At 41.6% G+C, this 18,297-nt stretch overlaps 1 protein-coding gene and 1 pseudogene across 2 annotated transcripts in view; one reads left to right on the top strand and one right to left on the bottom strand.

Moving 5' to 3' along the window:
- The window catches only part of GLDC (glycine decarboxylase), a 98,858-nt gene that overhangs the window by 52,644 nt on the left and 27,917 nt on the right, over window positions 1–18,297 (top strand). For both annotated transcript variants that reach the window (XM_068552020.1, XM_068552019.1), the window contains exons 16-17: window positions 11,567–11,642; window positions 17,292–17,417. In XM_068552020.1, coding sequence (XP_068408121.1) covers window positions 11,567–11,642; window positions 17,292–17,417 — 202 coding nt within the window. The remainder of the gene's footprint in view (window positions 1–11,566; window positions 11,643–17,291; window positions 17,418–18,297) is intronic.
- LOC137770440 (DCN1-like protein 2 pseudogene) lies at window positions 7,216–8,012 on the bottom strand (annotated as a pseudogene).

The raw sequence follows: 18,297 nt of genomic DNA, 5'->3' as shown, positions 1-18,297 counted from the left end.
TTACCGCATGGTATTTAAAAGATAACTATGGCATAATTTTTAGGAAGTAGCGTTAGTAATATTTTATAACTTAATTTTTTATTGTGGTAAAATATACATAATATAAAATTTACTGTTTTAACCATTTTTAACTGTCCAGTTCAATGGCATTCATTACATTCACATCATTGTACAACCATCAACTCTGTCTAGCTCCAGAACTTTTTTATCTTCCCAAATCGAAGCTCTGTACCCATTAAACAATATTTCCTCATTTACCCCTTACCCCAGCGCCTGGCAACCGTGATTCTACTTTCTGTCACTATTAACTTGACCACTCTACGTACAGCACATAAATGGAATCATACAATATTTGTCCTTTTGTGTCTGGCTTATTTCACTTAGCATAATGTCTTCAGGGTTCATCCATGTTGTGACATGTCGGCATTTCCCTCCTTTTAAAATATTCCATTGTATGTATGTACCACATTTTGTTTATCCATTCTTCCATCAACGGACATATGGGTTGTTTCAACCTTTTGGTTATAAGGAATAATGCTGCTATGAGTGTTGGTGTACAAATACCTGTTTGAGTCCCTGCCTTCAGTTCTTTTGGGTGTATAGCCAGACATGAAATTGTTGAATATATGGTAATTCTGTTTAATTTTTTAAGGAACTGCCATACTGTTTTACAGATCTATGCAGAGGCATAGATGGAAAGAGAATCAAAGGATGGACACCGAAATAGTTATCTCAAGGTGGTAGAATTTCAAGTGATTTTTACTTTTTGTCCTTATGCTATTTTAGTTTATAAAAACGTTTTTTAACCACGATATATGTTATTTTAATACAATCCAAAAATAAGTTACTTTTATTGTGGGGAACGTGCATATTATGAAACAATGAAATTCTTGATAAGATGCTTACAGATTCATTTCCACCCTGACTCTCCTGATCTCAGGGGGTTTGGCCATCAGCTGATAGCATAATGAAGTTGGCTTTGAACTTGCCTTGGGGTTGAGGCAAACCACTGGTCTTCCTTTGTAGCAAAGCCGTACTCAAAGTGAGGAAGGTTTGCAACAAAGGGCAAAAGAGCCAAACTCTGTAGAATAGAGTAATATTTAACATCAAGTGGACTCGAAATACAACTCTCTGGCTCTAAAAAGCCTAAGTAGGAAAACTGCAATTTTCGGGCATAAACCTGAGTGTTTCTGCCTGTTTTCCTGATGGCTCCGCCTCGCCTGTGCTGCTGGGCCCTCACATAATGTCTTCCAGTCCAGAGCAGTTCTATGTTATGCCCACAGAGCGTTTTTATTCTTTCTCTCTTTCTCTAATAGTTCCCGCCTAGATAGAGACTGCCACAGGGCCTTTGTCTGCAGTGCACTTTCTTCTGAGGGGAAATCAGCGGCTCAAAGGAGAGGTTAGCTAGCACCCAGGATATGTGAGGCCTCCAGAGCTCTGTCATGTGGCTTCCTCCCTAGTTGTGATGTAGGTTTCTCTCCTATACAGCAAGAAAGGGAAAACTACCTTATTGATCTGAGATTTAATTGAGGGGTGGCTGATAAATATGGATGATAAAGGATTTTGTAACCAAAAACTGTGGCGTGAAATCTTTGGTTCATATAGCCAAGCCTTCACTTGGTCTGTTTCCTGGGACAGTTAGATCCCAACGTTGTTTAAAGGACTTGAAACAAAAATGTCAAGAAACTTGTCCCCATTTCTCTTATTTATTTGCTCAATCTATAAACGCGGAGTGCATTTCCAGCTTAGTGGAGAATGTAGCCAGATAATATTTAATTACCTTTCCATTTCCTACTGTGCCCAGCACAGCTTGCTTCGGCTTGTTCCCCGTATCCCTGTGACACTCTTAAACATTCAGCAGCACACAAATACACTCTAGGAATTGCTAGGTTAGAATTATGATGTAATGTTTAAGGCAGACAGAAACAGCATTTAACACCTTCCACGGATATCTAAAATGAAAGACAAGCTGGAATTATTATTAGCTCACTTGGCTCATAAAAGTGAGGGAGTTGTTTTTGTCTTTAAAAACTGCAAACTGGGGCTTCCCTGGTGGCGCAGTGGTTAAGAATCCGCCTGCCAATGCAGGGGACACGGGTTCGAGCCCTGGTCCTGGAAGATTCCACATGCCGCAGAGCAGCTGGGCCCGTGAGCCACAATTACTGAGCCTGCGTGTCTGGAGCCTGTGCTCCGCGACAAGAGAGGCCGTGATAGTGAGAGGCCCGTGCACCGCGATGAAGAGTGGCCCCCACTTGCCACAACTGGAGAAAGCCCTCGCACAGAAACGAAGACCCAACACAGCCATAAATAAATAAATAAATAAATAAATTAAAAAAACAAAACAAAAACAAAACTGCAAACTGTGATCTTGAGTGTAGATAGAGCTAGCAGTTGCTTTCCCGGAATCTCCTCCTGGTAAGGTTCTTCAATGAGGTGTGAACAGGGCGCAATCAGTGACTCTCAAACTTTATTGTGCATGAGAATCACCTGTAATTGCTAAGTCCCACCACCAGAGTTTCTGATTTAATGAGTCTGGATTGAGGCCTGAGAATTTGTATTTCTAATATAATCCTGGGGGATGAGGTGGTGCTGGTTTGGCTACCACACTGAAAACCACGGCCTGCAGGGGTTCTCAGTCCTGGCTGCATATTAGAATTCCTGGGGAGCCTTTGAGGTATACCATGGCCTCCCCACCGCGCAAACTAGCTACATCGGAATCGCCTCCAGGGGCAGTACCCAGGCATCACAGAGTTTTTAAAAAGCTCCTCAGGTGATACTAATGTGCATCACTGGGTTGCAAAGTGTGTTGACCTGGAGGAACACCAAAGAGGGAGGTTTAGTTATGACTAATATCTTACAGTGGAGTGAACTTTAAAACTGGCCTTTGCAGGCCAAGTCATGACTGTCATGTGCAGATCACATTGTTTACAACAAAGAGAGTCAAACCCCTGATAGTGGCCATGTCCCTCCCCTTCTTTCCTGAGCTCATGGTCAGTGTCATTGAGTAGACTTACCTCATTGATAACTTCTGATTCGCTTTCCTACTGGGCCTAGTGCAGCTTCAGAGCCCTCCCTTACAGAGAGCTCTGAGAAACCAGATATTAGAGACCCTCTCTGATGAGTGACTAATTTCCCAAGGAGACACTCAGAGTGCCAGGAAGAGAAAGAAGGGTGAAGGATGAAAAGAGCCACTTTTGGGGAAATATAAAGCAATGAGAAGGATCTCCCCTTCCCCAACTTTCTTGACTCTCAAGAGTATATTTGGATTTTTGCAGTTTGTAAGGCTTTGGAGAAGTGGTTCTCACATTGGGCTGTACCCACAGAATTTCTGATTCAGTACTCCTGGGGTGCAAGCCAAGCATTTATATTTCTAACAAGTTCCCGGGTGATGCTGATATTTGGGGATTTCGAGTTTGAAAACCACTGCTTTAAGGTGCTCTTGAGATATCAGAAAGGTTAGAGTGGCTGGATCCATCCAGATGTTTTTTGCCCAGAATTCAAAGGTTAAGCATAGAATTTAGCTTATGTCAAATTAGATACAGGTTGGTAAGAACATGTTGAGGGGGTGTTATTTTAAGCTACTAGAAGCAGAGATCTAGGTAGTGTTTGGAATATTTGAGTTATGCAACAAAGAGTTTGATTGAATTTGAATTGCTTCTAAGATATGGAAGCATATCATGTTTATCCTGTCTGTAAGTTAGGAGTCAGCACTAATTCTACCTTGTTTTCTTGAGAGTGGTCCTCTGAGGTTGCCGTGCACTGATTCAGGTCATTTTTGACACACTGGCTGTTTTGTTGATCATTTTACTGTGATTAGTTTTACCATAATGTCAGTTTCTTAGCTAACATTTCACTTGGATCATTTTTGTTCCTAACCACTCGTTGGTGGTATTTTTAAAGTAAAGAAGGGTTTGGATGAGGACAGTTTGGCATTAGAATGTCCAACATCAAAACATTATGTATCACAAGAAATTATTAATAGTGCTTCTTTCTGGGGAGTAAGACTGGGAAGAATTTGGGGGGGGGGTTGCTTTCTTTTCTTTTTTTACTGTAAGCTTCATCCCTTCTGCATTGATGGAATTTTAAAAAAATCAGACAAACATATTACTTTTATAATACAAATTTTAAATTCATCTGTAAATTAGGTGGCATATCCCAATGAGACAGATGAGAGTAAGATCCAGAGGAGCTCAGGGTAAAATTGTTTGAAAAGGGACAGCAAATCAAGGAAGGCTTTGATATTAGGGGCAAGAGAAACTCCAGGATGGCCCCATCTCTTTGTTAGACCTGGCTAGGAATGAGTGACTTTAAAATGCTGTGTTATAGGAGAAATTTAGTAATCCCCTCCCGCCCCACGACACCGTCATTAAGTAAAGGTTCTTAGGTGCAACAACAGAAGATGGGTTGGCATAATTTAAGCAGAAAAGCGATTTACAGGGTGAAGATATTGGGTGCTTCCCAGAATTGATGGAAAAGCTGGAGAATGGGGCTTCAAAAGTGAGCAAGACCCAAGGGAAGTTGGCAGCAGAGAACCAATCAAGGTCACTCCAGGGGAAGCATCACCACCACCACTGTGACTGCCCTTTTCCTAGGGTCACTCTCTCCAGATTCATGAAGTCCCAGGCTGGAGTGTCCGTTAGGTTGAGACTGGGTTACATGTCTAGCACCTCGTTCATGGGTAGTGATTGGGAATATCTGGTCCCTTTCTGCTTCCATAGGGTGTGTTAGGACCCTGCCTTTCCCTAGACTCACACAAAAGGGGAAATTCCCCTTTTAAGGGGACTGAAAGGCTGAGCATTTCTACATATACATCCACAAAAAGAGCAACAATGAGAACCTGCAAATCTCCAACATCCTAATGTAACTCTTCCTTTCTACTTCTAAGCACATTCACATGTTTGATCATCACAGCACCATTTTCTAATTGAGTTGCCTTTGTTTTTTACTGTTTGTTATGTAGTTTCTTTGTTACTGTTTTTACTGTTTATATGTAGTTTGCAGATATTTTCTCCCAATCTGTAGCGTGTCTTTTCATCTTCTTAACAGGGTCTTTTGCAGAGCAAAAGTTTTCAACTATGATGAAGTTCACTTTATCCATTTTTCCTTTTATGAATTGTGCTTTTGATTTCAAGTCAAAGAACTCTTTGACTAGCTCTAAATTTCAAAGATTTTCTTCTGTTTAATCCTAAAAGTTTTATCGTTTTATGTTTTACATTCAAGTCCATGATCTATTTTGAGATAGTTTTTGTGTAAGGTATGAGACTTAGCTTGACCTATGGAAGTCTAATTGTTCCAGCATTATTTTGTTGAAAAGGCTGTCTTTCCTCTATTGAATTACTTTTGCAATTTTGTCAAAAATCAGTTGGGTTTATATATGTGAATTTATTTCTGGTTTCTATATTCTATTCCATTGATCTATAAGTATATCCTTCCACTAATAATACACTATTTATTACAGTAACTATATAATAAGTCTTGGCATCAGACTGATTCTTCTTGCTTTTTTCTTTTTCAAAATGAAGGTATTTCAGTCACTTTGCCTTTACATATAAATTTCAGAATAATCTTATGTCTACAAAAATCTTGGTTTTATTGGATAATGATGCATATTTTAGCTCTTAAATATTATAGTTTTGGGACTTCCCTGGTGGCGCAGTGGTCAAGACTCCACGTTCCCAATGCAGGGCGCCTGGGTTCGAACCCTGGTCAGGGAACTAGATCCCACATGCATGCCGCAACCAAGAGTTCACACGCTGCAACTAAGGAGCCGGTGAGGTGCAGCTAAGGAGCCAGTGAGGTGCAACTAAGGAGCCTGCCTGCTGCAACTGAGACCCAGTGCAACCAAAATAAATAAATAAAATTTTTTTTTTTAAAGTTATAGTTTTTACAACAGGCTAGATGTTAGATATTGATATTATAGGTGGTTGAAGGGAAACAATTCACTTCGTATTTAAATTTACAGTTTATCACTCAAAAAAACCTTTTCATGAAAAATGTCTTTTTAAATGTAATAATTTTAAAAACATATAGGAAACTTCTTAAGAAGTTCAGATATTATTAGAAATAAAATAGGCCCACTGACTTGTAGACAGCTTAGAAGAAAACTTCTCTGAAACTGCACACTAAATGTGGCCATTAGTGTGTGAACTACAATGGTGTGTTAAAAACTACTGAATGATTTTCAGAAGAATATCTAGAGAAAATTAAAACAAGAATAGATTTGGTAAATCTCGATACTTGATAGTTCAAAAAAATTGTATAAATCTTGAATCATCAGCACCCAAAATTTTAAATGGTTATGATCCATAACATGATCATTTTCTTTAGGGCACTATTTTTTTTTAATTAATTAATTTATTTATTTTTGGCTGTGTTGGGTCTTCGTTGCTGCGCTCGGGCTTTCTCTAGATGTGGCAAGCGGGGGCTACTCTTCGTTGTGGTGCTCAGGCTTCTCATTGTGGTGGCTTCTCTTGCTGTGGAGCATGGGCTCTAGGCGCGCGGGCTTCAGTAGTTGCGACATGCGGGCTCTGTAGTTGTGGCTCGCGGGCTCTAGAGCACAGGCTCAGTAGTTGTGGCACACGAGCTTAGTTGCTCCGCGGCATGCGGGATCTTCCAGGACCAGGGCTTGAACCCATGTCCCCTGCATTGGCAGGCGGATTCTTAACCACTGTGCCACCAGGGAAGTCCCTAGGGCACATTTTTAACACCTTTTGACTTGTATAAATATAGTATCCCACTTTGACTTGTATAACTAAAACATCCTACTGTTTTCTCAGTTCAATTTATAGTATAATTCAACAGGAATTTTGGTGACTGCTGGGGTTCACACTAAGTCATGAATTGTAGCGTATTCTGCAGTCACGCAAATGGGTTCTATGTTACTTTTTTGTAAGTATATATACTGTGCAGAAATCTTTCTCTTAAAAACAGCAGCTACAATAATCCATCTTCAAATATTCCCAAGCAGACAACTTCTGAAGAATTTCTTATGGTGTATATAAAGTCAGCCACTGTATTCTTTAGGTGGAACAAAGAGGTTATTTAATGACTGGTTGAGGATGACTTCTGCAATCAGTGACAAAGGTACTCAGTAACTGACCAAAATGCCTTCTTTATAGGATGCAATTCACTTATAATCTTATGCTTAAATTGTATGCTTAAAAAGTGCTGTGCTTTCCACCTGTGACTATTGGCCATGCATATCATTCTGCAAAATCATCTGTAGGAGCAGGCCATCCATGTTCCTTCTTCATCATAGATAGACGTATCTGCAGTTATATTTCTAAAATCTAGTGGAAGTTTCCAAGTGTCCCTTGGGATTTATTTTGTGTGATAGTCCAATAAAAATTTGTTCCAAAGATCTAAAAATTTAACCTTTCCAGATAGAACTAAATTGTAATATTTCTTAATCTTAACCTTTGCTCAGTGCTCTTAGCAAAGGTAAAGGTAAAATGATAAAAATCTTTGAAGTTTATTTTGTCCTTCTTGCTCTAATCTTAGCAAAAGAGCTGAACTATCACTCTAGCTCTGTCACGCCGTCTTCAAATTCCACCCCCCCCTTTAATTAATTTTTTTGCCAAATTCACATTGAATAGCTGCCCTGAAATCCCACACTTACGATGATACACTGACGCTAATAGGGTCTAGGTTTAAATCATTACAAAACTGTTGAATCCCATCAACTCCAATTTATTTTCACCTTGTGGATCATTGTACTTGCTATACAGTTGTTCTAGCTTCGTCTAGTCTACTGGATTTCTCGTGGATTCTTTGTAGAATGAGTCTGGGTTTTGGAAGAAGTTGCTAGTTGTCACTCATTCTGTGTTAAACAGTACAATATGTCGCAGTTTTTTCACCAGCCTGAGTAAATGCCGTGACTGGGGGCCTTGTTTTTCTCAGACAGTTTAAGCTTATGCCTACCTGGCACTTCTAAGTGGGTCTGAGGCTCCCCATTTACTGGCCGCCTCCTCACTGTGGCTGGCTCTGCAGGTCCAGGCCACTAGCCACTTCATTTTAAATAGATGTCAGAAGACCACTATCCTAGCTGCCCCTCCACAGGTAGTACTTTTCTGATGGGTTCTGTCTGGGTTATGCTTATAAGCAGTTACTTTTCATAATACTTTTCCACCAACAGGTGGCACTAATAATTCCCCTTATTTCCATAGTACCCCAGGAATAAGACTTGTGTGGCATTTAGAACATATCTTTCGTACTTTTTTGAGTTGAAACATGGCTGATTTTTAAGAGTATCTAAGGCAGAAAACACCCAGCATTCCTGATCAAGTCTTTAGCGTGTTGCCTTTCTCCTGGATTACTGGCTCCTAGCTCCAGTCTCTTCCTTCACTCCTAGTCTAAACACCTTGATTGGTCTTCCAGCAAAACAAGATGAGTAGAAGTCATGAGAAAAACACAGAGAGAAATACAAAATCCATGTGCTGAAGTCCCTTTCCATGGGGGAAAGGATGACATTAATGTTGATTGTCTGGACTGGAGAAGAACTCAATTTTGAACAAATTGACTAAACATTTATTGCAGAGCTACTCCATGCATAGTACTATTCTATATATTCCCTGTGAGTACTATTCTATATATTCCCTGTGAATGTATAGAACTCTAATACCTAAGATCCTATTCTCAAAGCCTATACCCTAATTGAGATAAAATAGGCACACGAAGTACATGTGAGATCTATAATTTCAATGTATAGTGTATGAATAGGATGGTATTATCAGAAGAACGAGTAGAGTAAAATACTATGCGAGTTTGGAGGAGGTAAAGAATAATTCAATCATTCAGTCAGTCAGTCAGTATTTATTGAACACCCCCTATGTCAGTGTTCTTGGCGTAGAGAAAACAATGTTGATAAAGACAGATAAGATTTCTGCCTTCAGGGAAGGCCTCTCTGAGGAGGTGACACTTGAGCTGAGGCCTAAATACTGATAAGAAGCCAGATATTTGAAGAACTAGAGGAGGAGCTTTCCAAGCAGAAGGAACATTTAGTGAAAAGCCCCAAGACAGACATTGGCTTGATCTGTTTCAGGGAAGGAAGAAGGCTTGGGTGGCTGGAGGATAGTGAGCAAGGAGAGGATGGTAGAAGACACGGGTGTAGAGGTGGGTGGAAGTCACAGATCATGTGGGGGATTTGTAGGCCATGGTGAGGAACTGGATTTGTGACTTTGCGGAAGGCTTTATAGAAGAGGCAGAACTTGAGTTGGGACAGTTGAAGAATGGTGGATTTGGCTTGTTGGAGGGAAAGGAGAGGGTGATAGAGGTTGAGGGTTGTGGAAGTGCTCATTCAAATGCTGTGGTAGCCCATCCTCAGCCCATCCTGAGTCACAGAGTGATGAGGGTTGCTGCCTGAAGATGGTGATGATTGATGATGATGATGATGACGTTGATGATAGTGATGATAGTTGCCAGTACTTAATGAGTGTTTACCTAGTGCCAGGCACTGTGAAAAGCCCTTTACCATGGATCATCTCATGTCTTATCATATCTGCCCTTCGAGTTGGGTGCAATTATTATGCACATTTCAGAGATGAGAACACAGAGAGGCCAAGTAAATAGTGGTGTAAGTGGTTTGCTAAAACGTGGCATGTTCATTTTCCTGTTCTCAAAATAAAGAACATCAAATGAGCTAGAACTTGTTTTTCAGAAGCCAGAAAAATAGAAGCCCAGTGTTTGCCTCCCTCCCTGGAAGAGAGAGGAGAGAGGCAAAGCTCACTCAGTGTGGGTGATGAGGAAATGGGTGCCCCAGGTCTTATGGGGACAGACCTTTTACATGGAGCTAAACCTCCTAGTTCTGTCAGTCAGACAAGGGTTCTGTGAAGGAAAGCCAGCGCTTTGCTCCCATGACTCTAAATCCTTTGGGAAGCACAGCATGCTCAGAGGAGCCTCACTGCTTACAAGTGAAGCACGAGGCCCCTTAAGACAGGCCAACTTGTATCAGTGTCTCCGGCTGTCACTGTTGGCCGGTTGGGCATGTAATACTCTGACTCAGTTTCTTCATGTGCAAAATGAAGACAATGGTACCTATCTTGTGGGGGTATTAGGAGGATTAAATAAGATGATGTAAAATGCTTGGTGGTGACAACAACAATGTTTCCCATTTACCTGTGTTTACTCCGTGCACAGTGCCTGGTAAAGAGGAAGTGCTTAATTAATGGAGCAGTTTATACTTATTGTTATTATTATTATTCCTTAACTCATCTAGTCTCTTCTGCTGCTCTGTGACACCCACATTGTGGAAATCACCACTTTCCTTCCTTTCCTCCAGCCAGGCTCTACGCCCTGCACACCCAGATGTTTCCCTGTTCTCTGTCCTTTTCTCATGCTGAGCCCTAAATCGTCAATTCTGCCGTCTCCTGACACCAAACCATCAATGCCCCTCCGCTAGTTTGCAGATATTTCAAATCCAACTGGTTCCATCCCAGCGTTCTCTCAAAAAATGTTTTCCAATGCTCAAAATTTTAGCTTTTAGTTTAGAAATTAAACAGTTTATCCAATTTATTCTTAAGCCTTGTGCTTTTTTAGAGTATGATCTCAATATTACGGGGTGACCAGAAGCGATGAATGCCAAAACCACCGCGCCTTCCACAGAGTCAAAAGATGGTGTAATTTTGCGAAATGGAGGAAATATGCATTTTGAATGGGATTAAAAAAACCTATTACTCACTTCCTTTCCTTCCTGCAGAGAGTACTGAGAACATTAAGTAACAGTTTATGACTGACTCAGCATCCCTCCCTGGAATGTTAGTCATTAAGTGTTCTCTAAAAGTAGTGTCTTCAAGGACTGCTGAGACGGGGATGGCCAGCCTCTAGCAGCCATGATCATTAGGGCTTGGGAAAGCCAACCCTGAGACTGTCAGGAATGGTGCCACACTCAAAGTGTACAGTTCCTTTGGGGTAATCTGATCATTGACTAAACATTTGGTGATGTTAAGAAATTATTGTTCATTGTTTTAGGTGTAATAATTATCTTTTGTTTTTATTTATTTATTTATTTATTATGGCCGCGCCATGCGGCATGCGGGATCTTAGTTCCCCAACCAGGATCAAACCCGTGCCCACTGCACTGGAAGCGTGGAGTCTTAACCACTGGACCACCAGGGAAGTCCCTACAGTTATCTTTTAAAAATAATTCTTATCTTTGGAGGATACATATTGAAGATTGAATTGATGAAATGATATGATGCTTGAGTTCTGCTTCAAAATAATCTAGTTCAGAGTGAAGGATATAGGTGGAAACAAGATTGACCATAATCTGATCATTTTTAAAGCTGGGTGATAGGTATAATGTGATGGTTCCTTATATTCTTCTCTCTACTTTTCTATAATTTTGGAATTTTCCATAATAAAAAAAAATTTTTTAGGTGCATGGGTAAGCTTTAGTGCACAGACCAGGTACTGTTCTGGTTGTTCAAGCCTTTAGGCTCATGCAGGGGTCCTAGGTGAGCTTTTAGTGTCACATGTTGGTGAACACACAGCCTGTGCCCGATGAATATTGAATGAGTAAATGAAAGCAGAGAGGCATAAAGCTCTGACCCTTTTCTTCCTGTCTTTGCAGCGGAGCCCAGGGGGAATACGCTGGGCTGGCCACTATCCGAGCCTACTTAGACGGGAAAGGAGAGAGACACAGAACAGTGAGTGTGGACCGTTTGCTCACCACTGGGGGCTGGGGGGAGGGCAGCAGGTTCAGCTTTAGGGTCCTTTTCATTCTGTGGGACACTCCCTCCAAGTCTTCTTGGAAGAAGCTGGGGAAACATATAATCAAGAAACAAATGTCTATGAACTGGCTATTACGATCCTTGCCTCCAAGACGTTTCACTGGACCATTTTGAGGGAAAACATTTGGAGATAAAAGGCTTTCTCTCAAACCCAGTCTGTAAAAGTCAGCCAGTTGGCTGTGGACCTGCTCCCCGCAGGGAGCAAAGGGAGGAAGGGGCAGGAATGTTGCCATTCCAAGCCTCCCTCCTTGGCTCAGCCCTGGACAGAGGGCAGAGACTGAGCTTTCATTCTTCTGTAACTCCTACTGTGCCTGAGCACAGTTCTTGTCATATGTATGCTCAGAAAATATTTATTGAATAAATAAATTCCCTATTAAGTGATTCTCAGCTCTAAGCAACAAAAGAAGACATGGGACATGGAGCAGAGTTCACGGTTCTGCTTCTTTGTTTGCTTTGGGTGAGAGTCTAGTCTCCAGGGTCCAAACTGCTTTTGGGGGGCCCTTGTGCGGCCAGCAGGTGCTAATGGGCTCGCCAGGCCTCCACTAATCCCCAAAGGCAGTGCCTTTAGCAGATGACCTAACAACACAGGCTTCAGATTGTGGCTGAAGGAGGTCTGTGTTCCTGGGACCTTCATTTTGGTGATGGCCACGCTAAACTTGAACTTCATGAGCTGTGGAGGTGGTGTTAGAGGGAGCAGTGGGTAGGAGCCAGGAGCAGGTCGAATTGTCTGCCCAGCCCAGGAGAGTTAGAGAAAAAGGTGCTGGGGTGGTCTGGCTGCCCACATAAGTGGGGTGCAGTGGGTGGTAGTCCAATCTTAGTCCATTCCTGGTTTTATTAAAGCTGGAAGATTGTTTATGGCCAGTTGCCTGGATTTTGCAGTGAAGAATTTAAATACTATTTCACTTCCCTTTCACAAAAGGGGAGAAAAAAAATTTTCTCCCACCTTCCCTTGCTTATCCATCCTGATTACACAGGTGTGTTTTCCCAGGCCTTCGTCCTGGTTGGGGAATAGAATTGACTTTCAAAGACCTTTTGGAAAACAGGACATTTATTACTTGAATAAGTTATTGAAGACTGGCCACATGCGAGGTACTGTGTGCGCCAGTCCAGAGAGAGATCAAGCGATAAATAAGACAGACACAGTCCCTGATATTTCAACTTTTTTTTTTTCGCTTAGGTGTTGAATTCTTTAACTTTCTAAGGAAGGGTTAGTTTGGAATTACGATTGTTCTTTGGACCTCAGAATCTCAGCACCGTCATAGAGTCAGAAAGGAAACACTGGGACTCCAGTGAGAGGATGCCAGATGACTGACATTTAAAGTTGCTTTTTCTATTTTTCCTCCGTGGCTTCCATGTACTCAGTAGCCCCTGGAACTCCCCATTGTTATGTTCTTTAACCATGAGGTGTCTGGGACTCCTGGGGAGGGAGCCATTCATCCTGTGTAACCATCTTCATGTCGCTCCTGCTTTATGGAGAGGCTGCCGAGATCTACACCGTGGTGCTTGTGGAAAGCCAGTGAGCAGCTAGCGAGAAAAGGCCAGCTAAAACCCAGGGCTGTCCACTCTGTGATACTTCCCATCCCTCCTTGGTTCCCTGCTCTTTAGTCTGACACCCGGAGCTATCTGTGAATGTCTAGGAGTTGGGGACCAAACCAGAAAGGTCAAGGAAAAAGGATGAGAGACGTTTTGATTGGGCCTGGGCAGAGTTCTTCTGTGACTCATGGATTCTTTTTAGCTCCTTTTCCTTCTTTGTTTTTTCCAGTCCTCCCTTCTCTCTCAGTCCCCTTGTGTGTGACTTTTCTTCTGGCACCACTGTTCACACTACCATCACTGAAATGTTGGGAGAGGTTATTCCACTGAAGGACAGAGAGGAGTGGGATGCTGCATTTTGGGGGGTGGGTGAGGGGAGGCAGGGAAGGCTACCCAGTCACTGAGCTTGTAGAAATACAGAACTCTTAAGTTTGGAAATGTTGGCATCCTTTCTAGATTAAAGATTTTAATTAAACCTGACTTTTTTAGTTAGAGAAAAAGAAAATGACTTATTATTCAAATAATCAGGATTTTTCAACATCAGAGATGTCTAAGACAGCTGCTTCCATACAACAGACTCTAATGGAATCTAGTAAAACATATCCTTTTGAAAAAAAAAAAAAGAATGTGGGGAAGTCATGTGCTACAGAACCTCCCGGGTTCCTGATGATTCTCTTATTTCAAGCTGTTTTGGAAGTTATTTTCACATTTACTCTTAGGTTAAATTTCAGAGGTTCCTAAAATGCAATGGCCAAGTTCTTGATTTACCAGTTTAACTTGAGAGAATACAAATTATTTAACAAACACTTATATAGAAATTACCCTGTGCCAGGCACTGTCCTAAACACTTTATATTTATTAACTCAATTTGCCTGTCAAATACTAACTCAGGTTTGTTGATCAGATACTGAATTTCCTATACAAAGGGAAAACACTGACCAAAAAACCCCCCAAAAACCAAAAAAAACCCACCACCAAAAAACACCCCCAAAACCTATATGTATTTTTCTTTTCTCAGCTGCCTGAGGCAAAGGAGTGGCCTTTTGTTTTTGGATTTTACCTGTGGTAAGAAATTGATTTCCCTTGCAAAGGAGCCCTCCTCCTTAATCTGTCACTCATTCAGCAAGTCTTCTTTTTTTTTTTTTTTATAGGTTTATTTTATTTATTTATTCATTTGTTTTTTGGCTGCATTGGGTCTTCCGTTGCTGTGTGCTGGCTTTCTCTGGTTGCCGCGAGCGGGGGCCACTTTGCGTTGCAGTGAGTGGGCTTCTCATTACGGTGGCTTCTCTTGTTGTGGAGCACAGGCTCTAGGTGCGCAGGCTTCAGTAGTTGTGGCACACGGGCTTCAGTAGTTGTGGCTCGTGGGCTTAGTTGTCATGTGGGATCTTACCAGACCAGGGCTTGAACCCGTGTCCCCTGCATTGGCAGATGGATTCTTAACCACTGCACCACCAGCGAAGCCCCCAGCAAGTCTTTGAGGATGAGCTAGCTATGTTGGGTCTATACCAGGTGCATTGGGGGGTTAGAAAAACACAGCATCCACCTAAATTGGCATAAATGTACCAAAGAGGGTTAATGTTGATAAAATATCAAATCTGGGTCCTGTTATTTCCAAGTCCTTTGCAGCGCCACAATTTTTAAAGTGAGGATCCACATAGAAAATCAGAAACGTCTAACAGCAAGAAATCCCTGACAAAACCACTGAGACCTTTTCTTCCCGCTAATCCTTATATCAGGATGTGTATTAGTTTCCCATGGCTACTGTAACGAATTACTACAAACTTAGTGACTTAGAACAACACAGATTTATTTTCTTATAGTTATGGCTAGAAGTCTGAAATTGGTTTCACTTGGCTAAAGTCAGTGTGTTGGCAGGGCTCGTTCCTTGTGGAGGATCCAGGAGAGAATCTGTTTCTTTGCCTTTCCTAGTTTCTGGAGGCCTCCTACATTCCTTGACTCATGGCCCCTTCCTGCCATCACTCCAACCCCTTGTTCAGTTATCACATCTTCTACCTCCTCTGTAGTCAAAGCTTCCCCTGGCTCCTTATGATGAGAACACTTGTGAATGCATTTAGGGTCCAACCTATAATCCAGATTTCAAGATGCCATCTCAAGATCCTCAATTTCTCACCTCAAGATCCTTAATTTAATCACACCAGCAAAATCCCTTTTGCCATATAAAGTCACATTCGTAGACTCTGGGATTAGAATGTGGACACATTTGGATGCTATTCAGTGTATCACAAGATGAGTGACATTTTTAGCTTGGATGTTTTTGTTTCCTTATAACTTCTCTGGTATGAATTCTTCATTGAGGCCTTTAACAAATATTTTATATTCATTTTTAAATATTCACCTTTCCCTTCCTTGATCAGCGTTCTGCCCAGAAGGGATCCTTTTATCCAAAGATCCTTTGGTAGAATAAAAATATCTTGTGAGAAAGGAAAAATAACTCCAGCTTTGGTCCTGAGAAATTAAAGAAAAGAACTTAATACAAAAGGGAAACATTTAAACAAGAAAAAGGATTTGAGGACAACACAGCATAATAAGCATGAGACCAGTAACCATTCAAAAGAGGCACTAACTTTCTGTCTGCAGAAGAACAACAAAGTAATTTCATGTTTGCCTCTGTTTGTAGTTCTCTTTGGGTCACATACATTTTGCTTAAGTAGATGGCTTTGCTGTTTTTGAGGAAACAGCTGTAAGCTAAATATCCCCTTCATAAGCCTATTTTTATGATGCCCATCCACTTCTCTTCAAGGGGTGTCAGTATTGGTTCTGGGATTAAAAAAAATTAAAAACAGGATTGTTTTCAGGGTCAACATTGCTTCTTCTTGTTGCTTTCTGTTGGAGGGAACTCCATGAGGCCCTTTCCTGTAGTGGGGCACCATCAGATCACACAGAGCAGCTGTGTTCACATGATTTGGGGGCAAGAAATGCAAATGATTTAAATCTGGGAATTTTAACGTTGTGCCTACCATCCGTCTTCCATAAGAATTCAACACATCTTTAAGCTCTGGCTTAGGTTCTAGCTCTTGAACTACTTTCTCTTGATCTCTTCAACTTGAAGTGGCACCCCGTTATTCTGATTTCCTTTGGTACCTGTGGGCTCTAGACATTTTTTTTTAAAGAATTTTTATTTCCCCTATTATACTGACAACAACAAGATGCTTTGGAAAGAGAGGAACGGCTTCCTCAGATGAGGGAGGAGGAGATATTTCCACTGGCCAAGGAGACTAGGTTGAGGTGATGCAGTCCCTGTTTAAAGGGTCCTTTTATTTATTTATTTATTTTTAGCTTTTTAATCTGACCGCACCGCCCGGCATGTGGGATTTTAGTTCCCCAACCAGGGATGAAACCCGCGTCCCCTGCATTGGAAGTGCGGAGTCTTAGCCACTGGACCTCCAGGGAAGTCCTTCTAGACATTTATTTATACGGATGCCAGCCTTGTCAGTGAACGCAGTGTGTGAGCACAGGGCAGGGGCTGATCGGCATTTGTGCTTAGTTATGATTCTCATGGCAACTAACAATTCATTGCACAGAGTAAGCATCCAGTAATGAAGTAGTCATTGGTGTGTTGGCACTGGGAGGCCTTGGAATATGTCGGCTATTACTTCTCCTGGTCTCAGTAGAGCCAAGCAGAGCACTGGAGCTGTGATGTGTGCATTTGAGTCCTAGAGTTTAACTTCCAATCTCATGTTCTTGTAAGGTGCTTTCTATATATTATAGCTGAGACAAGGTTAGAATAAGCCTAGGCCTGCTTTTGGTGTTGCTGGGTTAAGGGAGGAGAGTATTAATATTCTGAAAGTCTTTAGGGAACAGTATTTGGGGATTCAAGTGTAAACTCCTGTTGGACATTGTTTTGCAATACAGTAATAATGAAATTGTAGTAAACTTTAAGGCACTACTGGTCAATTTAAATAGAGCATGTGGCACCTATTGAATTTATGCTCCAAGTATTTTGTAGGACTTTTCTGTCATTATTAATAGCCTGGTGGTTTTTCTCTCCTTCCTTCCTTTCATTCCATTCCTAAGGTTTGCCTCATTCCAAAATCCGCACATGGAACCAATCCTGCAAGTGCCCACATGGCAGGCATGAAGATTCAGCCTGTGGAGGTGGATAAATACGGGAATATCGATGCAGCTCACCTCAAGGCTATGGTACTCATCTTCCACTTAACAGATGGGGGAGGTCTGGGTTGGAAAGAAGTTGTGGGGATCAGGGATGGTTTATCTTCTTTTGCATTCTAATTAAAAGACTGCAGTTCCTCCTCTGAATGAGTCTAGGGAGAATGGCATAAAATCAGAAAACCTAGCCGACTCTATAAGAAAAATAAAAGCAAGAGTCACATTTCTGGTCCAGAATAAAGCTGACCACAGTCTATTTTACCTCTTCCTTCTCTAACAGGGAGAAGGTCCTTTACACTGAAATCCCATCATCTAATGTGTGCATGTGTAAGAAACTGAATGAATTATTCATGGTGGTAGTAAGGATACTCCTTGCAGGATCTACCTGCCTCCTTCTGCCCAACCTTCCCCTCCTTCCCCCATTAACAGTCAAACTGGCAGTCACTGGTATTCTCAATCTTTGTGTTGGGAATTAAAACATAAATGTAGATTCTGCAGATGCTTATGATGGCCCCAGCCGTTACCTGCTGAATTTCAGGCAATATTCCATCTTCCTTCTTGCAGCACCAATCCCCACTCCCAACCTCCCAACCTCCAGGAAGAGGTTGCCTAGCAACCGTATCTGCTTTCCACTGGTGGACTGGAGGCTGCATCTTAAGAGGGAAGGAAATCACTTGAATAGCAATGTGATTTTGTCGGGGTTGTTAGGTATGGAGACTGAGAACTTCATGTAACCACCTCAAAGGGAAGATGAAAACACACAACGCTGCTCACCTCTCCCATCCACCCTCCTGCTTCCATAGCTCCATAAAGTTTTTACTGATAAATATTCTGGGCCAGTAGTTATAATTATTAAGTCTCTCCAAAATAGGATATGACCGTAAAAAGGTTTTTTTCATTTCCACATGAGCCT

The sequence above is a fragment of the Eschrichtius robustus genome, chromosome 10 (genome assembly GCF_028021215.1).
Source record: "Eschrichtius robustus isolate mEscRob2 chromosome 10, mEscRob2.pri, whole genome shotgun sequence".
Lineage (NCBI taxonomy): Eukaryota > Metazoa > Chordata > Mammalia > Artiodactyla > Eschrichtiidae > Eschrichtius > Eschrichtius robustus.
The sequence above is the reverse complement of the archived record's forward strand: the minus strand, read 5'-3'. Positions and strand labels throughout refer to the sequence as shown.